Source organism: Panthera uncia (assembly GCF_023721935.1).
Source record: "Panthera uncia isolate 11264 chromosome D3 unlocalized genomic scaffold, Puncia_PCG_1.0 HiC_scaffold_8, whole genome shotgun sequence".
NCBI classification, from domain to species: Eukaryota; Metazoa; Chordata; class Mammalia; order Carnivora; family Felidae; genus Panthera; species Panthera uncia.
Window position 1 is genome coordinate 62337422 of NW_026057586.1, and position 25914 is coordinate 62363335.

Here is a 25914-nt window from a genome sequence, read left to right on the forward strand (position 1 = left end):
TCTGACCTATTCGATTTTTTTTTTTTTTGACATCCCTTTCGTGGTAATAGAGTTGCCTATAAAATACAATCCACTCTTACTCCTAATACTAATTTTAGGCGCTGATTGCAGCCAGCGATGTTAAATCACATTGGTTTATTGGAATTTAAACCAATTTTTGTTTCCTTAATAGGAAATAAGTGGCAGGGTGGAAAAGATAGGCATTTGATAATTTTGTGGCCAGTATTGCTACATAATGATTTTAAGTGGTTATTCTGAAAATTACATTTCTGGGTGATTTTTTTTTTCTTTGATTCAGTTCTTCCTAGTTTGGCACGTCTTGGTATTTTGTTACCTACCCCTTGGTTATTGAAAGCTAATATCCCTTGAAACTTTTCCTGGTTTATAGTGACTTGTTTTTTACTTATTCCCTTAAGCAACCTCATTTCTTACTCTATTTCTTTACTCAAAAGACCTTTTCCCCCTTCTTCATAATTTTCAGGTTCTGAATTTGCTGAATTTCATGGATTTTTTGACTGTTGCTCTCCCTTGTCCATTTGGTTTGAATAATACAGCCTGACATTTTAAAAGTGGTATTTAGGCTGTAAGCTTCTTGAAGACTAACCAAATAGTGCCTTATTGAGATCCTTGTAGTAGGAGTATAGTGAAATTGTCAAATGACTTAATAAATTTCTGTTCCAGGGCGCCTGGGTGGCTCAGTCGTTAAGTGTCTGACTTTGGCTCAGGTCATGATCTCACTGCTCATGGGTTTCAGCCCCGAGTGTGGCTCTGTGCTAACAACTCAGAGCCTGGAGCCTGCTTTAGATTCTGTGTCTCTGTCTCTCTCTGCCCCTCCCCTGCTCACACTCTGTCTCTCTCTCTCTCAAAAATAAATAAACATTAAAAAAACCCTCAAAACAAATATTTCTGTCCTATAGTTCACTTATTTCTGTCCCCCTTCCATTTTACACATAGGTCTGTGAACATTTGAAACGGACTTAATAGTCATTAAGTTGCAGGCTGGGTCATGAAACTTCTTGTCCAAAGCTATTTATACTGTCTTTCCTTTCCAATTCTGACACCGATTATGAAATAAGGATTTCAGAAGTTAACTGTAGGTTCCCAGACTTTTCCTGTTCTTGGTGCCCTTAATATCTCTTGATTATTTTTCTTAGTTAACCATGAAGGATTACTAACGGGATGTATACACCTGTCAGGTACTCTCAAGCTTTGAAGTCAGATTTGACATTGCCAACTTCATTTCCTGATTCACATTGATTTCCTGTGGTACCACCACAACCTCAGCTTCACAAAGTTCTGATGTCATTGAAAGGAATGTAGTGCAGTCTATTCATTTGAAACCTCTATTTGAAGCTGTATTTGTGATATCTTCCAGATGTCAGATATCATGGTTTCCCTTAAAATTTTAAAATACCCTGCTGTACCTGTACAAGTTTGCTATAGTGTCCAGCTCACAATTTGGGAACCAAGGCTATAAAGATCAGAGTAGAAATGAAACTAGTGCTTGTATAATACCCCCACTTCATCTGTCAGTTTCAATGGCAGTAATGACTTTTATGGATAAGATTGTATAAAGTGTTTGGGGATTATAGTTAGTACTTGCATATTAGCATATTCAGAGATTCATTTGTAATATATACTAGTTAATATTTTCAATATTCTCTCTATAATGAGATTTTTTAACTCGTGGTTGATAACTGAGATTAAATGGCTAGCTTCTGGTTAAAATTGTTTTAAAGTTTCAGCCTTGATGTTTACAAGTAATATCAAACTTTTGCCATTCCAGTGTTAGTTCATGAAGTTTTACCATCTAAGTAATCAAAAATGGAAAATTCTGTAAAAGCAGAGTGTGAAAAGATCTCTCTTGAAGAGGCAAAAGCATCAACAGATTCGGAAACAGAGTCTTCATTCAGTATTAATGAAAACACAACCACTCCTGGGACTGGGCCCTCTGAAAAGTCTCCTATCTGTGGACACGTAGACACACCAAAAAAGAGAAAAATGGAATTTGAAGATGATATTGTAAAGGAAAGTTCTAGTTGTGGGGAAGACACTCCAACCAAGAAAAGAAAACTTGATGCTGAAATTGTTCCAGAGGAAAAAGGTTCTGGTGATGATGAAGGCATTTCAAGGAAAAGAAGAATGGAAACTGATGATTTTCCAAAAGATGAACCTTCTACTGGAGATGGCACACAGAGAAAGAGAAAAATAGAACTTGAGGATGTTCCTGAAAAGCAAAAAGTATGTTGAATGTGTTTTCTTTTACTCATAATGGAATATGTCACATTAGAATGTGGAGCAGCTGTGAGAGAATACTGTTTTTTACATAATCTTAAACCTTAAGAATATAAGTTTGTAATTATTTTTTATCTATTTGTAATAGATAATGTCTTAAAAGATAGAGTAGGTTTTTAACTCTGTAATTTAGTTGCTTTTATTTAGATGAAACTTCTAATTGAGATAATTTTTGTTATTTAAGAACTCTTATTTGACTAGAAACTTGAAAACCAGTTTTTATAGTTTGCTTTTTCTCAGTGTTTTAAAAAACCAGTTGATACATTTTTTTTCCTTTTTTGTTAGGTATTCATCACTTTCTTGTGTCCTAAATAGTAGAGATTATGACTTAAGATGATAAATTTCAGTATTACACCCAGCTTTACATTCCTTTCTTTAAAAACATTTCTTTTTAATGTTTTTATTTATTTTTGAGATAGAGAGAGACAGAGCATGAGCAGGGGAGGGGGCAGAGAGAGAGGGAGACACAGAATCCGAGCAGGCTCCAGGCTCTGAGCTGTCAGCACAGAGCCCAACGTGGGGCTTGAACCCACGGATTGTGAGATCATGACCTGAGCTGAAGTCGGACGCTCAACCGACTGAGCCACCCAGGCACCCCTACATTCCTTTCTTAATGTGATTCTTTAAATGATATTGTTTCTAACTTCTCATTGGTGTAGTACATGCAATTTTAAGGCTGATATTTAGCATGGATATTCTAGAACAAGGAACAGCAAGTTATTTTCATCTGGGAATACCATATTATGAAGGAATCTGAGGCAGAATCTAGATTTGAATAGAAAGAGTACTTCAGTGAATGAGTAAAAATTCTGCCATCAGTCTTGAAAAGTAAGGTGTCAGATAGGCCAGGCATTTGTCGTTGGTGGAGTGTGAATTCTTGTTAACAGAGGGGAGCTTGTATTATAACCACAGTTTTCAAACTTTATTAGCAGCAGAACCTTTTTTTCAAGTGGAAATCTTAAACCTGATATGTAAGATAGGTAAAAGATGAAGCACTTTGGTTGAACGGGGAAATGTGGGAATTTGAAGCCCTTTACCTACCATAGCATTTTTACAAAATGCTTAGTACCAGGTAAGGAGCACAAACTGAAACTTTGGAGTTAGATGAAGAGAAAAAAAAAAAAAAAGCCACAAAAACAGAACCATTGACATGAATACAGCTTATTGAGTTCTAATTCCTTTATCATTTAATGCTTATGTGAGTTTTAGGATAATATAACTTATTCCTATTTTATTCTCTTATAGGAACCCCATCCACTGATGGACATTTATTGAATTGAATAAATCAGAACTCTGGAAGAGTACTGGTTTTATTAAGACATTGACATTGACACCAAAATTATACAGATGAAAGATCAAGATGAAAATTTTAAACCAAGAGATGTTTTTAAATACAGGAAACAGGGGAGAACAAATCTTACGTATGATTATAATTAGTAGGATTATGTGGTCAATGTCACTGCTTTTTGAAGTTTACCAATTTTATTAGTATTTTATCCTTATGTAGGTCAGATGCTCTTTTAAGGCTTATTTTTGCTATGTTCTGATCCTTAATTTTATTCCATTCTCTTATTTTCAGAACTTAGAAGAGGGACACAGTTCAGCAGTGGCTGCCCACTACAATGAACTTCAGGAAGTTGGTTTGGAGAAGCGTAGCCAAAGTCGTATTTTTTACCTCAGAAACTTTAATAATTGGATGAAAAGCGTCCTCATTGGTATATATGATTGATTTTTTATTTATAGTTTGGAATTTTTTATTTTAGCTTATGTCTCTTTTTTTTTTTTTTTTTTTTTCTTTCCGAATGGTTATACATTAAACTACTTGGTCTTTCATTCCTATTCATTTAATTATCCAACCTTGACTTGGTAAAATTGGAGCAAAAATGAAAACTAGGCCTTTAAGATACATTTTTTTCATATTTACTTTTGGAGTAAATAAGATATTGCTGAATGTTTAATTGATATTAAGTTCATAAGTTAACCAGGCTTTCAAAAGGCAGTATGCTCCTTTTATACTAAGAATTAAGGTTACCTAGTGCTATTAAGTAATTATTCTATGTTACTCTAATAGTTTTGGAGCAATGACTCATTGTTGGATTAAGCATTTAGCTTCTATTAAGTCAAGAAAATGGGCATTGTCATGATTTTTCATCTCTAGGCCTTTAATGAGTTGGTAAAGACGGTGGTATCACCACATATGTGGTAATTTTTTATTGAACTTGTACAGTGTTTGGGGAAAAGTAAAGTTTACTTTGAGGCTTGATAAAGACATCCAACTTTTTGGAGCCAGCCAGCATTTTATTTATGGAAACTCATCTTTAAAATTAAAATGTGGGGTGCCTGGGTGGCTCAGTCGGTTAAGTGTCCGACTCTTGATTTTGGCTGAGGTCGTAATCTCGAAGTTCATGGGATCCAGCTCTACACCTGCTTGGGATTCTCTCTCTCTGTCTTTCTGCCCCTCCCCTGCTCACGTGCGTGCTCTCTCAAAAAAAACATTAAAAAAAATTAAAATGCAAATCAGTGGAGAAATATGATTCAGAACATATTTATTGCTCTATATATTTAACATATTAAGTAGATTCTTAGGTGAGTTTAGAGAATTTTTAAAAGCCAGTGTGTTTTGAAGTTTTTCACAGTAAGATTTTGGTATTTTTTTTTTAATTTATTTAAAAGCCAGCCTCAGGAAAAGTGAGAATGCTTTTGTGATGACACTGGAAAGAATGAAGTGCTAATTATGGAGACTTTTTAGTAGTTTTGATGATAATTTACTAATTTTTATTTTACTTATTTTAAAGATTTTGTTGTTTTAGTAATCTCTAAATCCAATGTGGGGCTTGAACTCACACCCTTGGGTCAAAAGTCACATGCTTTACTGACCGAGTCAGCAAGGCTTCCTAGTAATTTACTAATTTTTAAAGATACCTTATTCATTCTGAATAGTTATTAGGAGTGGGAACTAGGCTCATTATTTCGAACACATATTAATATTTTCTATCTCACTTTTGTTTTTCATACTCATTTTATTACAGAAATATGACTTATTTGTCTCTGCTAGTTTTCAGCTAGGGTAATTAAATGTTGCCTCCCAATTCCTACCCGCCCCACCCCCCTTTTTAAGGTTAGTATTATGGCATTTTTAGTCTATACTTTTAAGGTAATCTTTGAACCCTAATTCTCATTTCTTTTCAGTTTTTCTTTTCCATTCCTCATCATCATCAGTAACATAGATAACTTCTTCGGTATTTTTTCTGATGTGTCATTTGTTCTTGTATTTATTCATTGAATAAATATTTTTAAGTTCATCTGTATTTTTTACATCGTTGTATCATTTTTATAATCAGGGAAACAGGTCATTTTCAAAAAGTCATAAGTCAGATTTAACAAATTTTTTCTCCCTGCATATTCATGCTATTCTTTCTTCCTTCAGCAACTCTCTCATTGGGTGCTTTGCTGTCTGCACCTGTCTTTCTGATTCTTTTGCCACAGTGTGGTCTGTGCCAAGTTCTGTCTTTGGCTTTTTCCTTTCTCTTTTTAAAATTTTTTTTTTTTCAACGTTTTTTATTTATTTTTGGGACAGAGAGAGACAGAGCATGAACGGGGGAGGGGCAGAGAGAGAGGGAGACACAGAATCGGAAACAGGCTCCAGGCTCCGAGCCATCAGCCCAGAGCCTGACGCGGGGCTCGAACTCACGGACCGCGAGATCGTGACCTGGCTGAAGTCGGACGCTTAACCGACTGCGCCACCCAGGCGCCCCTTTTCCTTTCTCTTTTTAAACATCCATTCTTTGTCATTCATTTATTATGCTATTTAAGTTTTCTAGGGGAAAATTAAATATAGAACACTGTGCTTCTGTCAAAGTTACTTTAACATCCTATGGACAGTGAAAGGCAGAAATATTTACACAGAGTATTTTAGCAGTCACAGTAGTACACACATGAAATAGGAACTGTTAAACTCAGAATAATAAGGACAAGAAGAGTAGATCTAGGATTCAGCATTGTATCAGGTTTTTGAATTGCTGAATACTTTAGTTTTTTAAGAATATTAATAGGCTTTTAACTGATATTTGAACCATTTGGCTATTGATACATTGGACCATACTGATACTATTTGTTAGTTATTAATGTGATTTGGTAGATTGGGATGAAAGATTTTTTAGAGTGGTTTAAGAATTCTGATGATACTGGGGCACTGGGGTGGCTCAGTTGGTTAAGTGTCCGACTTCAGCTCAGGTCATCACCTCACAGTTCGTGAGTTCGAGCCCTGTGTTGGGCTCTGTGCTGACAGCTTGAAGCCTGGAGCCTGCTTCAGATTCTGTGTCTCCCTCTGTCTCTCCTCTGCTTGCACCCTGTCTCTTTCTCTGTCAAAAGTAAATTAAAACGTTTAAAAAAAATTAAAAAAAAAGAACTCTGATAGTAAAGTTAAGAGGTATGTATAGTTTTGGGACTTATATTTGTTTCTTATATTTGTTTTGGTGGTAAGCCTGACACCTTTTTTGAAAATCAAGCACTCTATGACCCCATAATTACTTTGATTTACGTAGGCATATTATAAGCTAAACATTTAGCTTTCGGAAAGAGAAAACTATAAAAATTACGAGTAGGTTTTTTCCTTATCATGAGCAAGTGTTGGATTTTCTTGTATTAATTAGAATTTAAAATGTCTGCTATTCAGTGTTGAATCAAATTCTAAGAGTAACCTTCAAAAACCTGTCTTAACTTTCTAAAATACCAGGCACATACTCTTTTATCTTTAATGCTAGAGGATGAACTTAACTAACTCTTAGTCATATTTTGGAATGTTTACCAAAAGTTATAAATTACATAAATGAATGTTTAATAGTTTATAGTAAATGTCAGGCAGAAGTTAGTAGGTTTTTAGGGGTTGCAGTTGATGCTGTAGTAAAAATGGAGGAAAGATCATTTCTTATGACTTATTTCTTTTAGGGGAATTTTTAGAAAAGGTACGACAGAAAAAAAAACGTGATATCACTGTTTTGGACCTGGGATGTGGCAAAGGTGGAGATTTGCTCAAGTGGAAAAAGGGAAGAATTAATAAGCTAGTTTGTACAGGTAAGGTAAATAATGGTGTGGGGAAGAATAATTCGTGATCAGTCAGGTAAATGGAAAATAAGCAGGATCTCATTATCACATGATACTAAAAGATCTTATAAGAAGATATCTGAGGCTGTGTGTGAGATGGGTGTTTTTTAAAAATGAATTATGAGACTTTACTGATGGTATTATGCAGTATAGTTAATGAGCCTGGTATAACTTGTCCTCCCTAAAAGGAAGGAAGTAATCAAAGGTAGAGTCATGTCTAAAACACAAACTTGAAAAGACTTCCACTGGCCAAAGATAGGACAATTTCATCATCAAAAAGAATAGTGATTACAGTAGATTGAAACATCAAATAAAGGGGAAACCCCCCCCCTCCCAAACCCTCAGTATTCACCCTTCGAGGTTGCTATAGGAAACTTACTCATCATTCTGAAATCCATAAATTAAGGGTGGGGGCTGAGTATGTATCTTCCTTACCTTATGTGAACTGTATTTCAAAGTAACCAAATGGTTGACAAAGAAAATTCCTCTTAACTAAAAACTCCTAATGAATAAATGCAGGAGGAATGATGAAAATCACTATTTTCCACCCTCAATGAAATAATAGATCTAAGCAACAATCATAGAAGTTGCTAAATCTATTAGGTGAAAAGTTGATAGGAATTTAATAACTGAATGAATCAAGCTCCTGAACCCACTGGTCAGTCTTAACACTGAAGTAGGACAAGCAGATGTTATGTTCTTCCAGTGCAATGAAGTGTACAGCACCATCTATATAAAGTTACCTATTTTGACACTTCCCAAATTTTTGGTTTTACGAGTGCCATACACCTTTATTTTTAAAATTGAGGATGAGAAAACTTTTGTGTATGTGCCTATATCTATTGATTATAGAAATTAAAACTGAGAATTTAAAGAATATTTTTCATCAATAAAAAATAAAGTTTAGTGACAAGACTAAAAATATTTTAGTCTTTAAAAATATTTTTCCAAATCCCTTTAGAGTATAGAAAAATAGGAGACAACTAGATTTTCATACCTGTTTCTGCATTCAGTGTGTTTTGATGTGTTATTTTATTTGATGAATAGTTGTAGTGAAGGAGTATTTTAACACTTTTCAGATAATTGAGCATATTCATCTTTGATATTATATCAAAACTCAACAGATAGGGGCGCCTGGGTGGCTCAGCCGGTTAAGCGTCCGACTTCAGCTCAGGTCATGATCTCGCAGTCCGTGAGTTCGAGCCCTGCGTCAGGCTCTGCTGACAGCTCAGAGCCTGGAGCCTGTTTCAGATTCTGTGTCTCCCTCTCTCTGACCCTCCCCTGTTCATGCTCTGTCTCTCTCTGTCTCAAAAATAAATAAAAACGTTAAAAAAAAAAAATTAAAAAAAAAAACTCGAGATAGTAGTTCCTTACAGATAGTTATAATGTGGCATCTGAATCTGTATCAATGAACTTTTTATATTCTGTTACATTTAAATCCATTGGTCTGTCTTGCACTTTGAATGGAGCTTTTCCCTGTAAGATTTTGTAATATTTGGAAAATAATGTTCACTGAAGTTATGCAGACCTTCTAAATGTTGACATCAAGAAATCACATTTTTTTTAATGTTACCATCAGTCAGAAAAGTTTAAGTGTTGGGAAGATGCCCAGCCTGTGGTGGTAGATAGAAGTGTTTCAGATTGTAATTTTTCACTTGAAATCTCAAGTTTTATCATGGGTAACAAATACTGTCCTTTGTTTTCCTTGAAGTGGAGGTTCACTTTGTTCATTTTCAAAAAATGTCTGCCAAATCACCAAGTCTAAATAACCGGTTTATCTGTCACTGGTTCTTTCAAGTGAAAACAATTTTCTATGAAAAAAGTGTCCAGTACAGCTCACAACACAGTCACACTGGTCCTGTTCAAACTTTGTTAGGTAGCACAGATACTCTGTTACTTTCCATTTCATCACACAGAATATTGAAAAAGAGCTGAGCTTTATCAAGAGCATTCTTAAATGAAATTAGTTTTTGGGGTTTTTTTGTCCATGCTAGTTTGTAGTGGTGAAGAAGATATTAAGTATTACGTGTACCATTTGGTGCTGCTACCTTGTATTCATGATAAGGTGCCAGCATTTTACTTTTCATTGCTTTTGCACCATCAGTGCAAATCTCAACATGGAAAAAGCAAATAACATTCTATTAAAAAAAGCAAACTTGATATTTTCTGAGCTGGGCACGTAGTTTACGTTTTATAATTCAAATTGGAGTCTAAATTTTCTACTTTTAACTTGGAATAAGCATTTAAAAATAATGACGGGACGTTTCTGTTGTCAGTATCTATTGAGAAAGCTTTTAATCCTTTTAAAAAGTAATAGGATATTTGCATTTGAACAGAGACTTTCTTTTGTTTTGAAGAAAATAGAACCTCCTTGCTTTTACTAAGGATCAGTTTGGATTAATGTGTAGATTTGTTCCATCTTTGCATTTACATTTTATTTCTGTAGGTCTTTGCCAGTTACTAATGTCTGTCCCTTTCTGCCTTGCAGATATCGCTGATGTTTCTGTCAAACAGTGTCAGCAGCGGTATGAGGACATGAAAAATCGTTGTCGTGACAATGAATATATTTTCAACGCAGAATTTATAACTGCTGATTGTTCAAAGGTACAGAATTTTTTAAATTTGTCTATTTATGTATTTATTTAATTAATTTATTTATTTTTAGAGGTGGGGGTAGTGGCAGAGGTGGAGAGAGAGAAAGAAAGAAAGGGAAAGGAAGGAAAGAAAGAGAGAGAAGGAAAGAAAGAGAGAAAGAAAAAAAGAAAGAAAGAAAGTCAGTCCCAAGCAGGCTGCATGCTGTCAGCACAAGGCCCAGTGCAGGGCTCCATCCCGCGACCTTGTGATTATGACCTGAGCCAAAATCAAGAGTCAGATGCTCAACTAGGTACCCTTGTCAATTTATGTTTTATATTTTTCCTTTGGATAAATGATGTGTTTTAAAAATCAGTTCATTCTTTTAAAATGTGCTTTGAAACATTAAAAATCTCAAGACATGCATTTTCAGTTTCAACTGGAAATTCTATTAATGATAAATTTTCTTAAATGACCCACTGAGTATTTCTGGGAACTTTTTGCTTTTAATAATTTGAACTCTTGAAATCACTTGTTGCTTTTCCATTCAGGCAAGATTTATTTTCCGGTATTTTGAAAAAGAACTGAACTTCTGTTTTGTTTACAGTATAATTTATTAGGGTAGTTTCCCAGCATATCAGAGTTTGGTGCTTTCCACCTTCCACCTGTTTCTGAATTTCTTAACAACTATGAAGTTTAAGAACTACAGTGGCACTTGAATAGTGAAAGTCTCACCTTGACCTTTAATGCTTTGTCTGACTCATTTGCTCATTAAACTATTATAGCTATCTTTAATCCTATACATTTTGTTTGCAGTTGTGAAAGTGAAATGGAAAAGTGGTAGTATACTGCTAGAATGTCAGAAACCTTTAAAAACACTTCTGCATGTTTATAAAGTATCCCAAAGGCCAGCTTTATGTTTTTTAAACATACTGTTAAAGTTACTGTTCAACATCATTTTACTTTAGCTTTTAAGTAAACCAGATAAAAGCATCAACTCTTTTAAATGTCATATTTGGTTGATAAGTTTTTAAACATGATTTCAGAATCCCTAGTTTTTAATTACTTTATTGAAGGAAAAGATCATTTTATTGTGGGCCTTATTATACATAATGAGAGAAAAGATAGGTGGTTGGGAGGGGCATGTCTACTTTTGTTTTAAGGACCCTAATTCTGGGATGCCTGGGTGGCTCAGTCGTTAAGCGACCAACTTCACCTCGGGTCATGATCTCATGGTTGGTGAGTTCGAGCCCCCCATTGGGCTCTGGGCTGGCAGCTCAGAGCCTGGAGCCTGTTTCGGATTCTGTGTCTCCCTTCTCTCTCTGCCCCTCCCCTGCTCATGCTCTGTTTCTGTCTCAAAAATAAAAAATAAACATTAAAAAAATTTAAAAAAAAAGGACCCCAATTCTACAAATTATGTTACTAAAAATTTTTTATGTTGCAGTTAGCTTCAAAATCTTGACCCATTGTATTTTATTTTTTAATATATTTTTTTTAATGTTTATTCACTTTTTGAGAGACAGAAACAGAGTGTGAGCAGGGTAGGGGCAGGGAGAGAGAGGGAGACATAGAATCCAAAGCAGGCTCTAGGCTCTGAGCTGTCAGCACAGAGCCCAACACGGGGCTTGAACTCATGAACCGTAAGATCATGACCTGAGACGAAGTCAGATGCTTAGCCAATTGAGCCACCCAGGTGCCCTGTTGACCCGTTTTAATTTTTAATTTGTTTCAGGAACTTCTAATTGACAAATTTCGTGACCCAGAAATGTGCTTTGATATCTGCAGTTGTCAGTTTGTCTGTCACTACTCATTTGAGTCCTATGAGCAGGCTGACATGATGCTCAGAAATGCTTGTGAGAGACTGAACCCTGGAGGCTATTTTATTGGTACCACTCCCAATAGCTTTGAACTGATGTAAGTACTTTTGATACATGGCTTATAAGCTACTCAGAGTTAAGTTTTTTTTTTTTCCTTAAGTTTATTTTGAGAGAGGGGGAGAGAGAGAGAGAGAGAGAATGTGTGCACAAACGGGGAGGGGCAGAGAGAGAGAAGGAGAGCCCTACCAGGGGTCAATCTCATGAACTGTGATAAGGGCTGAGCACTTTGGTAATGTATTTGAGTAGATACTCAACATTTAAGGTCAAAAAATAGATATACAGATGGATCTTTAAAACATTTTTATGTATAAATTGGAGACCGATGCTATATCCAGCCAGAGATTATAGTGCTAGACAAACTCCGGATCAGATACACAAAGACTTACCCAGGAGTCATGAGTGGTGAAACCAATTTCTAGCCTAATTTTATGAGTGTAATTGTTCATTATCTTTTACTTTATTGCTTCTTAAAAGTAGCTGAAATCCAATTAAAAATCCGGTAGTTTTTTCATATGCATAATCTGATCAAAATAAGTCTAAGCTAATAACAACTTTAATCTTTTTATTTTGTTTTGGGGATAACCTTTAACAGAAGACGCCTTGAAGTTTCAGAAACAGAATCATTTGGAAATGAGATATATACTGTGAAATTTCAGAAGAAAGGAGATTATCCTTTATTTGGCTGCAAATATGACTTCAACTTGGAAGGTGTTGTGGATGTCCCTGAATTCTTGGTCTATTTTCCATTGCTAAATGAGTAAGAATGTCATTAATCTGTTATTCTTCTCTTTTTGCCTTAAGAGTGAAAAAAAGGGGGAAAAATCAGTCTTTCCATTCATTCCTTATTTTACATAGAACCCAAAGAAAAAGTATAGCCTTGTAAAGAAAAAGAAAAAAAAAAATAACGTCATATCCAGTTTTGTGCCATAGGTCTCTAATAGCCTTGCTTATTTAGTTTTCTTTCATCCTTAGAATTACTTTATCCTGTAGGTAAGAAAGGAACCTGTTGCCTTCAACTTGTGGCAGAAAATATCTTACATTGCAAATAGAGAAAGATTTTTTAAAAAAACTATTAGTAACTTTGGTAATATAAAATGATCCTCTTTTGACAAGGATAGGTATTAAAAGTTGTTTTACATTTCACTATAGCTTTGAAATTGCCTGTGTCTCACAGGCAGTGTTAATAATAATATCCTGATTCAGGAATGTATTCACTCGTGCACCTGGACCTAAGAGTCTTGGCAAACTACAGACATAGGGAAATTTGGGCTATCCAGGCTTCAAGGACTTATGAGACCCCTGGGCCTTGGAGGTTTCCCTGAGACGGAAAGTGGAAAAGTCAAATCTAAGGCCGTGTCACAGTTGACCAAACCTAAGTTGATTTCGTACTTTTAAAGACAAAAGTCTTTTATTGAAGAAAAAGCTTTATTTGCTACTTATTTTGAGTTGGTGATTACTTGAGTTGTGCCTCAGTCAGCTTATAAAACTATAGATACAAGATTTTTAGGATTCTACAATATATAAAAGTTTTATACAATAGTATGAGAAAATCAAATAGCATGGGACTGAACATGAGAAAAATGTTATGTACAATTTATATAAGCTGTAAAATTTAAAACTTTAAATCACTTTTTCCCCCCTTAACATTAGTAAACTCTTGTGAAATGTTTCTGCTCTTTCTAAAAGAAGAAATTAAATTTTTTAGTATGTCATTTCGTATGTTTAGTATGTTAGCTTGGTGTTTTTGGTTAACAAAGTTGGTGATTTGAGTAGAACCAAAAAGATAAAGGCTATAATGAAACTTTTTTTAAATGCTAAGGAAGCACTAGCAGTCTTTTGTACTTAAATTGCTTAATGGTGATGCATGTGTAAAGTGTCAAGTCATCTCTATAATATCTAAAGTTTTAAAAAATTAATTACTAAAACAGCTATACATTCAGTGGGACAATCTGAAAATGCACAGGATTTTGAGATGCCCTTCTGCCATTTTGTTAAGAAACTGATCAAAAATATAATTAGCTTTTTATATGGCAAACCCATTCAAATTGGTCAAACTGAGTCTCAGTTCTTTGTAATTATGGTATTTCTCAGGCATTAAGCTTGGTTTTATTTCTAAAGCCTTATTTTGTAGATTTATGAGTTTCATGAACTGCCAAAAATAGAAGAGACTCTTTTCTTTGCTCATGTTGTCTTTCCAAGGAAGGCTAATTCAAATTATGGGGAGGCCTTACAGATGCCTCTTACATACAAATCCAGTGGCTCTCAAATGTTTCCTTTCTCTCTGTTCCCTCAACTGTCATCTCGCAAGTCTTCTCGTGGACTCTTTCAGAATTATTTTCCCTTCATCTCCTCCTTTATCTGCTGCCTGAGATCATATATGAATTTTGATATATATATATACATATATATATATATGTATATATATATAAGTAAATTATATGTGTGTGTGTGTGTATATATATATATATATATATATATATATATATATATATAAATTTTAACAAATGCAGTGAGGAAAAAAACGAGTATAACAGGGAGACCTAATGTAATTGAGGATTTTGGAGTCCACCTAGGAAGAAGTGATGTTTAAGTCAACATCTAAAGGATGAATAGAAGTTGGCCAGTTGAAGACTGGAAGGGAGAATGTTCCAGGTATAAGTGACAATATGTATGAAGGCCCTGAAATGGGAAAGGGCTTGGCTCTTTCAAGGAGCTAAAGGAAGGCCATTGTGTGGTCATAAGGAATGAGGGCCCAAGTGGCTCAAGATAAGGAGCATTTTCCTTTTTTTTAAAGTAAGCTCTACACTCAGTATGGGGCTCGAGCTCACAACACCAAGATCAAGAGTTGTATGCTGTACCAACTGGGCCAGCCAGATGCCCTAAAGCAGCATTCCTTTATAGATGAGTGCCTTAAAGGCCATGCTGAAGCCTTTTGAATTGTGTGCTGGAGATCCAGTGAAGGGCGTAAAGGGGGAAAGTGACGTGTGTGTATTTTTGAAAGCTCAATCTGGTTGCAGTTGAAATATTCATTGAGGGAGAGTAAGAATAGAAGCATGGAACCTAGCGAAGTAGTACAGCTGAGTGGTGGTGGTGGTGGTGGTTAAAGCAAGATGGTGGCCAATGAAGGGGTAAGAAGACCTATTTGAAGTATATTTTATAGGTAAACAGAGGATGTGTGTGTTGAACACAGCGGGCATTGGAGAGAAGAGGCATGGAGAACTCTGAAGTTTCTGGCATGAATCATTAGATGGATTTACTGAAATAAAGATTGGCAGAATGGTCTAGTGGGATTCAGCCTTGGATTTGGAAAGTTAGAGAATTCCTGTGACACATCCTGGATGTCTCAGTGGAGATTTCTAGGAAGCAGTGGAATAAATGAGTGACGAGAGAGCTGAACTACAGATAGCTGTTGGCATGCTGTGTAAAGTCAGGAAAGAGAAAATGAGTAAGGCTCTGGGCCAAACTCTTCAGAACATTAAAATTTACAAGTTGGGTAAAAGGCATTTGTAAAACAAACTGTGAAGAAGCAGCTACAGGTGTATTATAAAAATTAATAGTGTCTTTTGCTAGAGAATCCAAGAGATGAAAGAATATTTTAAAAAGGAATGGCAGCTGTTTTCAATGCCACTGTAAGGGATTAAGTTAAATAAATGAAATTTATAGAAAAATGTTCCTTACAGCTTTCATCCCTGTCTCACAGCCTTTCCTTTTACTTTCATGACCCATTTATTACAGTAATAGAGTCACCTGTGGCCCATTGAGATTGAGAATACATGTTTTCTTATAGATGTAATTATTGGTATGTTGCTCTTCACTCATTTTGTATCATCCTGTTGTGAATTTATAATGATAGTTTTTTTAGTGATGCCCAGAAGTTGTCACTGTTGTGTGAAAGTAAACTATTGAGGAATTATAAATAATGTGGAAGTGTTTTAATTAAGTAATCTATTTTGGACAGAATGGCAAAGAAGTACAATATGAAACTAGTCTACAAAAAAACATTTCTGGAATTCTATGAAGAAAAGGTTAAGAACAGTGAAAATAAAATGCTGTTAAAACGAATGCAGGCCCTGGAGGTAAGTATTTAGAAATTCTAGGTCATGATAAACTTGTTTGACTGTTTCTGAGATTCCTTTCAAGACCATATAGATGCTCAATATTTCTATAAATCACACAGATTATTCTTAACTGCTCTAGACCCTTCAGCACCCAGGACAGAGCTCATTACAGGAACTTTCCTTCATGGCTGCTCAGGAAATACTGGAATGAATAAATGAATGGCACTGTCATCAAATTCTGTTTTCTACATAGACTGTTTTAAGATAGGATTTCTTAACCTCAGGATTGTTGGCATTTTGGACTGGGTAATTTCTTTGTTGTGAAGGGCTGTTCTAGTCACAGGATATTGAACATCATCTCTGGCATCTATGCACTAGATGTCAGTAGTACCCCTGCCCCCAGTTGTGAGCCAAAAATGACTCCAGATGTTACCAAATATCCCCTGGGGTGCAAGATTACATTACTTCTTCACAATAATGCCCTTTGGTTACATTAGTAATTTAAAATCTTCCTGACCAGGATCTAAGATGAGCTCATACCATGCCTAGTTTTGTTCTTTGGTGACTATCTAGCAAGATTCTGGTCTTTTAGACTATATTGTTGCTGAGACCTGTTTTAACTCCTGGATTCTTCTCTGCTTTCCCAAATTGCAGCAATGGCAGCTTCTATACAAGCGTTAAATACAGTGTATAGCCATTGACTAGTTAGTTTTCATTATGTCCTTTTTCAGTATTTAATGAGATCTGAAATAGTGAACATTTTTGTTATTATCAACAGGATCATATTAATCAAATAGTTATTAAACTTCTTTAGAGAGTTCGTTCAATTTAGAATATTTTTTAAAGTACTGCAAGCATACTCACTTATTTTGCTAATTACCCCCGTGAAGTAGGCAAAACAGTCCCCTTCCACAGTTTAAAATGGGCCATCTTAGGTTCAGAGAGGATACATGAGTTTTTCAAGGCCACAAAGTTGTAAACCTAAGATATTCTTTAGTTTTTATAGGTGGTTTTCAAACAAATCTCCTGCTGCAATTGCATCCATACAGCTTTCCCAATTTTGAGTGGAAAGATCCTCTTTAAATCCTAAGTTATCTTTTGAAACTACTAACCACTAAAATGTTACATTCTTCATTGGTTATATTTTCTGTATTTTAGAATTAAGAATATTTGTATTTGCTTTATGTTAGCAGGAGAGGTTTGTTTTTGTTTTGAGAGAGAAAAGAAAACTAGAAAAAGTGTACACAAATCACACACACATGCCTGTAGTTTGTCGTCCTTAACTTGGTGGTGCTTTGCATGTACGATGATCAGTTATTTATATTTTTCTCTTAGCATGTATGTAATGACTTGATATGTGTAATTTTTTTGAAATTGTATGTGGAGAGTGGGATATGGGATAGCAGGGTCCCCTTTCTTCAAGGATCTTATGGTATGTTGAGGAGATAAACATTCAAGCCAGTTATTCAGTACAATATGAGAATTGCAGTAATGAAATACTCAAAGTGCAGTGCTTATCCGAAAGGGTCTTTTGTGAAAATAGTAAACTAAGAGTGAAGGCAGAGAAGCATGAAAGAGTAGGGGATGTTTGAAGAAGTATGAAAAACTTTTCTTTAGCAAAGTGGTTCTCCAGTCTTCCTTTTTTTCCCCCAGTGTTGCCTTTGAGGATATGACTTATCCCTCTGGGAACATACATGAATGTAATAGCATGTAATTTGAAAAAGTTCTTTGGTTTTTCCTACTTCTTCACCAAGTTACTTCTGCAAGTCTATAAAGGACTTTGAGCAGGAGACAACATGTCCCACAAGTGGGAACATGACTCAGATGGTAGTATAGAGGATGGTTTGGAGGGGTGTGAAGACCAGAGACACAGTCAGAATGCTAATTGTTTTAGTCTCTGTTAGAGTTTTAAATGGATCTGTTTTCTGATGTTTGCTATTAAAAAAAAAATCTTTTCCTAAAGCCGCCAGCCTTGAGCTGACCCAGAGGTTCAGCAATAGAACCAATAACTTTGCTCTCCTAGAGCACTGTAGCAGAGGGAAGGAAGAATGAAAAGACTCAAGGCACTATGGTTATAAAATCCTGACACCTGTTTTCTTTTCTTTCACCTGCTTTCAAAAGAATAATCAGTTTTGCAGCTTTATAGTCATATGTTGTTTGGTCTTTTAAAGTGATTGAGAGGGGAGAGAGATGTCTAGTGAGAGGCAGATAATCACATGGAGGAATCTTATACTGATACTTTGAAGAGCATATTTACAACAGAATAGTTTGCAGTCATTCACATTAAAGTTTTGAAGCTTTATAATAGGATGAAACCACAAGATGTGGGATTAAAGTTTCAAAAACACTTAAAAGTGGTGTTTCTTATATCCCTTGTATTAAGATACCATAAAAGGTAAAGTGGCTGATTATAGCAATATGGGACTCCAAAAAGCTAAGTACTTTTTAAATAGTAAACAACCAAATTTCTAATGTCTGAGCTTACTGTGGGATACATTTAAAGAAGGGAAAAAGGAAGATAGCAAAGTAGACATTCCTGGATCGATCTTTCTTTCTTTCTTTCTTTCTTTCTTTCTTTCTTTCTTTCTTTTTTAGTGTTTATTTAGTTTTGAGAGGGAGAGAGAGCTCATGCGTGCCTTAACTGGGGAGGGGCAGAGAGAGAGAGACAGAGGATCTGAAGCAGGCTCTGTGCTGACGGCAGAGAGCCAGATGTGGCATTCGAATTCATGAACCTTGAGATCATGACCTGAGCCAAAGTCAGATGCTTAACTGACTGAGCCATCCAGGTGCCCCTGAAACATTTTCTTAAAAATTTACTAGGAAGATCTAGGTCGGAAGTGATTCTTTGCTGGCTGGTTTGTTGTAAAAAGACAAAGAAATTAGAATATATAACCTTTGTAGAGTAGATGGTTGTTAAATATTAAGTATTCTATGTAGTTCATTATGGTTTCATTTACATATATTACAAAGCAGTACACTTCATAGTATAAAGGGATGTTACTTGAGATGGATTAAAAATAGCACTTGAAGTAATTTGAATAAACATTTGGCCAGCATAGCCTTAAAACAGCATTTTTGTGTATGTGTAGCCCTTCAAATTCTTAGAGAAATATGGAGACTGCCTGTATTTTGGAAGCTGGATTATTTTCCTTACCTTCTTGAACTCACAGGGTTCTCTGTTGATTCATTTTTCATATGTATTTTTAATTTTTTATTTTAATTACCTGGTGCTCATCAGGACAAGTGGACTCCTTAATCCCCATACCCTATTTCACCCATCTCACCCCCCCTCCCCCACTACCAACTGCCCTCTGGTAACCATCAGTTTGTTCCCTGTATTCAGTCTTTTTCTTGTTTTACTTCTTCCTTACCAATTTGGATGCCTTTTATTTCTTTCTGTTGTCTGATTGCTGTGGGTAGGACTTCTAGTACTATGCTGAATAAAAATGATGAGAGTGGACATCCTATCTTGTTCCTTGGTTTTTAGGGGAAAGGCTTTCAGTTTTCCCCATTAAGAATGATGTTAACTGGGTTTTTCATATATGGCTTTTACTATGTTGAGGTATGTTCCCTCTAAACCTACTTTGTTGAGGGTTTTTATCATGCATGGATGTTATACTTTGTCAAATACTTTTCTGTGTCTGTTGAAATGATCATATGGTTTTTCTCCTTTCTCTTATTGATGTGGTATATCACAATTGATTCATGAATATTGAACCACCCTTGCAACCCATTAATAAATCCTACTTGATTCTGGTGAATGATATTTTTATATGTACTGTTGGACTTGGTTTACTAGTTATTTTGTTGAGGATTTTTGCATCTATGTTCATCAGAGATATTGGCCTATAGTTCTCTTCTTTTGTGATGTCTTTATCTGATGTTGGTATCAGGGCAGTGTTGGCCTCACAGAATGAATTTCGAAGTTTTCTTTTCCTTTTTTTTTTTTTTTTTGGAATAGTTTGAAAAGAATAGATTTTAACTCTTCTTTAAATGTCCTGCACTTTGGTTTTTTGGGAGTTTTTTGATTACTGATTCAATTTCTTTGCAGATTATCAGTCTGTTCACATATTCTGTTTCTTCCTGTTTCAGTTTTTGTAATTTATATGTTTCTGGAAATTTATCCATTTCTTCTAGGTTGTCACAATTTGTTTGCCTATAGTTTTCCATAAGATTCTCTTATATTTTATGTTTGTACTTCTGTGGTGTTGGTTGTTATTTCTCCTCTCTCATTTGTGTTTCTATTTATTTGGGTCCTTTCCCTTTTTTTCTTGTTAAGTCTGGCTAGAGATTTATCAATTTCAATTATCAATTTTTTTCAAAGAACCAGCTCCTGGTTTAATTGATGTATTGTTTATTTTTTGTTTTTTGTTTTTTGGATTTTTTTAGTTTCTATATCATTTATTTCTGCTCTAATCTTTATTATTTCCTTCCTTCTGTTGATTTTAGGTTTCATTTGTTGTTCTTTTCCTAGGTCCTTTAGATGTAAGGTTAAGTTGTGTATTTGAGATTTTTCTTCCTTCTTGAGGTAGGCCTGTATTGCTATAAACTTCCCTGTTAGAACTGCCTTATTGCATCCCAGAAGTTTTGGATTGTTGTGTGTTAATTTTCATTTGTTTCCATGTACTGTATAAATTTATTCTTTTATTTACTGGTTGACCCATTCATTGTTTAGTAGCATATTGTTTAACCTCCGTGTATTCATGGTCTTTCCAGATTTTTTCTTGTGTTTGACTTCTGGTTTCATAGTGTTGTGTTCAGAAAAGGTACATGGTGTGATTTCTATCTTTTTGAATTTGTTAAGCTTTGTTTTGTGGCCTAATTGTGATCTATTTTAAAAGAATATTCCATGTGTACCTGAAAAGAATGTGCATTCTGCTGTTTTAGGATGGAATGTCCTGAATATATCTGTTAAATCCATCTGGTCCAGTGTGTCATTCAAAGCCATTGTTTTCTTGTTGATTTTCTGTTTAGATGATCTGTCCATTGATGTAGGTGGGATGTTAAAGTCCCCGACTATTATTGTATTATCATCAGTTCCTTTATATTTCTTATTGTTTTATATTATTGTTTATATTTCTTACTGCTTATATTTCTTATATTTCTTATTAATATTCTTAATATTTTTATTGTTTCTTATTGTTTATATATTCTTATTGTTTTACCCAAGTACTTGGGTGCTTTCATATTGGGGCCATAAATATTTACAATCATTCTGTCTTCTTGATGGATTGTCCCTTTTATGATCTAGTGTCCTTCTTGGCCTTTTGTCACAGTTTTTGTTTTAAAGTATATTTTGTGTGTTGTAAGTATTGCTACCCAGCAGTCTTTTGACATCTATTTGCATGATGAATGTTTCTCCATCCCCTCGCTCTCAATCTTAGGTCTAAAATGAGTCTCTTGTTGTTGTTTATTTTAGAGAGCACAAGCAGGGTAGGGGCAAAGGGTGAGAGAGAATCTCAAGCAGGCTCTCCACTCAGCATGGAGCCTGATGGTGAGGCTCAATCCCGTGACTTTGGGATCATGACTTGAAACAAAATCAGGAGTTGGACACTCAACTGCCTGAGCCACCCAGGCGCTCTGGGTCTTGTTTTTTATCCATTCTCTCACCCTGTGTCTTTTGATTAGAGTGTTTAGTCCATTTACAAATGGAGTGTTTAGTCCATTTACATTCAAAGTAATTATTGATAGGTATATATTTATTACCATTTTATTATTTGTTTTGTGGTTGTTTCTGGAGATTTTCCCTGATCTTTTCTTGTCTTTCTCTCTTTCATGGTTTACTGGTTTCCTTTAGTGATATATTTGGATTTCTTTGTCTTTATTCTTTGCTTATTTATTAGTGGTTTTGGATTTGTGGTTACCATTAGGTTTTTATAGAACATCTTCTGTATACAGCAGTCTGTATTAACTTGATGGTCATTTGAGTTTGAACCCATTCTTCATTCTTCTCCTCTCCACGTTTTAGGTATATAGCTTTACATCTTTTTATTTTGTGAATTCTTTGAGTTTTTATAGAAATACTCATTTTTACTGCTTTTGTGTTTCCTACCTTCATACTGTCATTTTTGGCCTTTCCACTTAGGACAGTCCTCTTCAATATCTCTTGCATAGCCAGTTTAGTGGTCACAGACTCCTTTAGTTTTTGTTTGTCTGGGACACTTTTTATCTCTCCTTCTATTCTGAATGATAGCTTTGCTGGATAGAGTATTCTTGGCTGCGTATTTTTCCCATTCAGCACTTTCACTATGTCATTCTACTCCCTTCTGGCTTGCACAGTTTCTTTTGAAAAATCGCTTGCTAGCCTTATGGGTTTTCCCTTGTAAGTTAATGACTTCTTTTGCCTTGCTGCCTTTAGTGTTTTTTCTTTATCACTATATTTTGCCATTTTAATAACAGCATGTTTTGATGTGGATCTGCTTTTGTTGATTTTCATGGGGGTTCTCTGCTTCCTGGATCTGGATATTCACTTTCTTCCTCAGAGTAGGGAAGCTTTCAGCTAATATTTCTTCAAATAAATTATCTGCCCCTTTTTCTCTTTCTTCTTCTGGGACTCCTGTAATATGAATGTTACTGCATTTGATGGAGTCACTGAGTTCCCTAAGTTTATTCTCATTTTGCATAATTCTTTTTTCTCTCTTTTGTTCAGCTTGATTACTTTCCATTACTCTGTTTTCCAGGTCATTAATTTGTTCCTCTGCTTCTTCCACCCTGCCGCTGTTCATTCCATTGGGTGTGTTTCTCATTTCATTTATTGAGCCCTTTATCTCTGCTGTGTTATTCCTTATCTGCATTAATGGCCTCACTGATGATGTCCTTCATTTTTTCCTCAAGTCCAGTGAGTATCTGTATGATCATTGCTCTAAATTCTCCATCAGGCATATACTTCTATGTATTTCACTTAGGTCTCTGATCGTGGCCTTGTAGTGTTCTTCATTTGGGACAAATTCCTCTGTCTTCTCATTTTGTCTAAGTCTCTGTGTATTAGGAAAGTCAACTATATTTCCTGTTCTTGAGCATAATGGCTTTATGAAGAACAAGTCCCATAGTACTGTGCTGTGTAGTGTTCCCTGGCCCCCAGGGCCTGGCACTTCCAGGTGTATCTCCGTTGTGTGCTGTGTATGCTCTACTAATGTGTCCTGGTCTTTTTATCCTTCACGCCAGTCGTTTGTAGAGGTTTTTTTTTTTTTATTTTTGCCTGTTGTGAGCAGGGTTTGTTCCCTAACCTGAATGTGGGACATTTTACCTAGGTGTGCTGTGGTCTGCTTGTGAAATGGGACCTCTTGCCACTGCCCCTGGAACCAAGGCCCTGCAAAACACCGGCTAGGGAGATGAATTGTGGGCAGGGGGTTGGGCTGGTCTTCTGCTAAAGGGGGCCCATCTCGTTGGGACTAAGGCAAGCATGACTGGGAAGGGCGGTTCCACTAGAGTATAGGCAGGGCAAGGCTTGGTGTAAGAAGTTAGGTAGTGAGTGTTGGAGTGCATTGGTTCCTGCACATGGCTCTATGTTTATGCTGAGGGGTGGGGGAAGGAAATGGTGCCAGCCAGTTCCCTTGTTCCCTTAGGGGTCTCTTTGTGAACATAGTCTCTCTGGGACACATTTAACCTCCCTGCTGTGTGGTCCAGGCAATTTTCAGATGACTGTTTCCACACTGTATGTCTGCAGGCTGTTTGCCCTGCCTTTTCTTCAATAGTAGGTTCAATGCCCTCTGAGCTCTCCCAGAGCCAAGCATGCTGACCTTTAAAACTCCAGGCTTTAAGCCCCACTGGTTGCAGGAACTCATAAAATTCAGGCCTTCTCTATTTCCAGGCCAATGGCTATGGGGATTTGTTCTCCCTGTGCATTCCCTTATGTGTTGGTCTGTCTCTTGCCCTTTTCTGTGACTGCAGCTTTCTCCCCACCAGAGTGGCCACTATTGGTTTCTGTCCCAAACCATGTCTCTGCTCTTCTTACCTTCACTGTGACCCTTTCTCTACTTTTAAGTTGTGGAGTTTGTTTTGCCAGTCTTCAGATCAATTTCTGGAGTATTTAGGATGATTTGATACTTAGTTGTATTCATGGGACAAGGCAAGCCTAGGGGCCTATCTCCCCACCAGCATATTCCTCTCGGCATTTCAAGTTTTTCATCTGTATTCTAATTTCTGTTCATGCTTCTGATGGCTATTATATCACCATAATGTTTAAATTAATATTTAGCTCTTTTTTTTTTTTAATTTTTTTAATGTTTTTATTTATCTTTGAGACAGAGAGATAGAGCATGAGCAGGGGAGGGGCAGAGAGAGAGGGAGACACAGAATCTGAAGCAGGCTCCAGGCTCTGAGCTGGCAGCACAGAGCCTGACGCGGGGCTCGAACTCATGGACCTTGAGATCATGACCCGAGCTGAAGTTGGACTATTAACCGACTGAGCCACCCAGGTGCCCCAATATTTAGCTCTTTTGATAATAACTTCCTTCAGTTTTGTGTTATAACAGAAAAACTTTCACTGGGAGTCAGGGAGATGCAAATGTTTGCTGCTAAGTGAACCAGTTTTGTCCAACTGTAAATATCCTATGATTATCATCAAAGTTGACCATAACAACTGCTTTGTTAGGAGAGGATTCTCTTCACCCATTTTTTTCACATTTCAAAAGTATGTGTAGTTTGTATTCCTGAAATAATACTTAAGGATTTTCTTAAGTATTTTATTTTTGTGATTTAGTATTTTTAATTCCGAATTGTAAGTTTCATTTAATTGCCTAACTAGGAATTTCCCTGGTTTCCCTAGCCATATCCTGCAAACGAGAATTCCAAACTTGCTTCTGAGAAGGTGGATGACTATGAACATGCAGCAGATTACATGAAAAACAGTCAAGTAAGGTTACCTTTGGTAAGTTTTCATTTGTAGCATGTTTTATAGAAAATGAAAAAAAAAAAGCATATAGTATATGGAGACTTATGAAATTATTTCACTGGTTTACAAATCAGATACCTGTTAGTCTGTTTCCCCTTTTTATAGGCATAGAATATAAAATAAAATGTATTTCAGTACTGAGAACTGAGTCCTATTTCTGAGGCAGTAAGGATGGGGAGAAAGTTGTAAGCTTGGTTGGAGGGTTCCTTGCTATATCATTATATCTTAACCTGGGCACTGCTGACTCACTGTGTTCGGAGGTAAAATTCAGGGGCTCATGAACTTTGATGGAGAAAAATTACATCTCCATTTTCAATGACTTCTGCATGCAAGCTCACATTTCTTTAATTAAGAATGTAACAGTACCACAGTGGTATTAGATATAGCTGTGATTGTCATCAATAGAAATTACAGATATTTTCATAACATTTCTGCTGAAATCTTAGACTATTGTTTACATTTATCACTTCTTCAAAATCACATTAATTACTGGAATGGCTACTCTATCTTGTTAGTCTAAGGACATGGACAAAGTAGCACATATATTACTATATCAATGTGTTTTTTAGTATTTTAGTAACTTTAAAATATAATTTATTTCTTTTGTATGATATGTATGTTGTGATTCCTTTGTAAAAACACAAAAATCTTATTTCTTCCTACAATGCTATTGGATGTTCAAGAGAGGCTTTTTAATGTTTTCATTTTCCACGTTAAAAATATAAAATTGATGCTTTTTCCAATTATACACACACACGAATACCCTCTTTACACAGATTCACCCTTTGGTTGAGAATCGGTAGTTTAGAGAATTAGGCAGGAGAGCACAATTGAGAGGATAACATTAAAGTCTCATTGACTTTTTTGATATATTTAGATCACAGTAATATTAAAAGTAAATTATGTATACAGTTGACCCTTGAACAGTGTGAGGGTTGGGTTGCTGACTCCCCATGCAGTCAGAAGTAAGCCTATAACTTTTGATTCCCCAAAATGTAACTAACAATAGCCAACTGTTGACCATAAGCCTTACCAGTAACATGATCAGTTAATACGTATTTTGTATATGTATTGTATACTATATTCTTATAGTAATGTAAGCTAGAGAAAAAATGTT

General features: G+C 35.7%; 1 protein-coding gene across 4 annotated transcripts in view; it reads left to right on the top strand.

The window, feature by feature from the left end:
• The window catches only part of RNMT (RNA guanine-7 methyltransferase), a 58507-nt gene that overhangs the window by 864 nt on the left and 31729 nt on the right, over positions 1-25914 (top strand). For all 4 annotated transcript variants that reach the window (XR_007455462.1, XR_007455463.1, XM_049620506.1 and 1 more), the window contains exons 2-9: positions 1787-2241; positions 3875-4010; positions 7243-7368; positions 9887-10002; positions 11702-11883; positions 12439-12603; positions 15805-15922; positions 24672-24773. Coding sequence is in view for 2 of the 4 variants with exons in the window: in XM_049620506.1 (XP_049476463.1) it covers positions 1825-2241; positions 3875-4010; positions 7243-7368; positions 9887-10002; positions 11702-11883; positions 12439-12603; positions 15805-15922; positions 24672-24773 (1362 nt within the window). In the remaining 2 variants the exon portion in view is untranslated. The remainder of the gene's footprint in view (positions 1-1786; positions 2242-3874; positions 4011-7242; positions 7369-9886; positions 10003-11701; positions 11884-12438; positions 12604-15804; positions 15923-24671; positions 24774-25914) is intronic.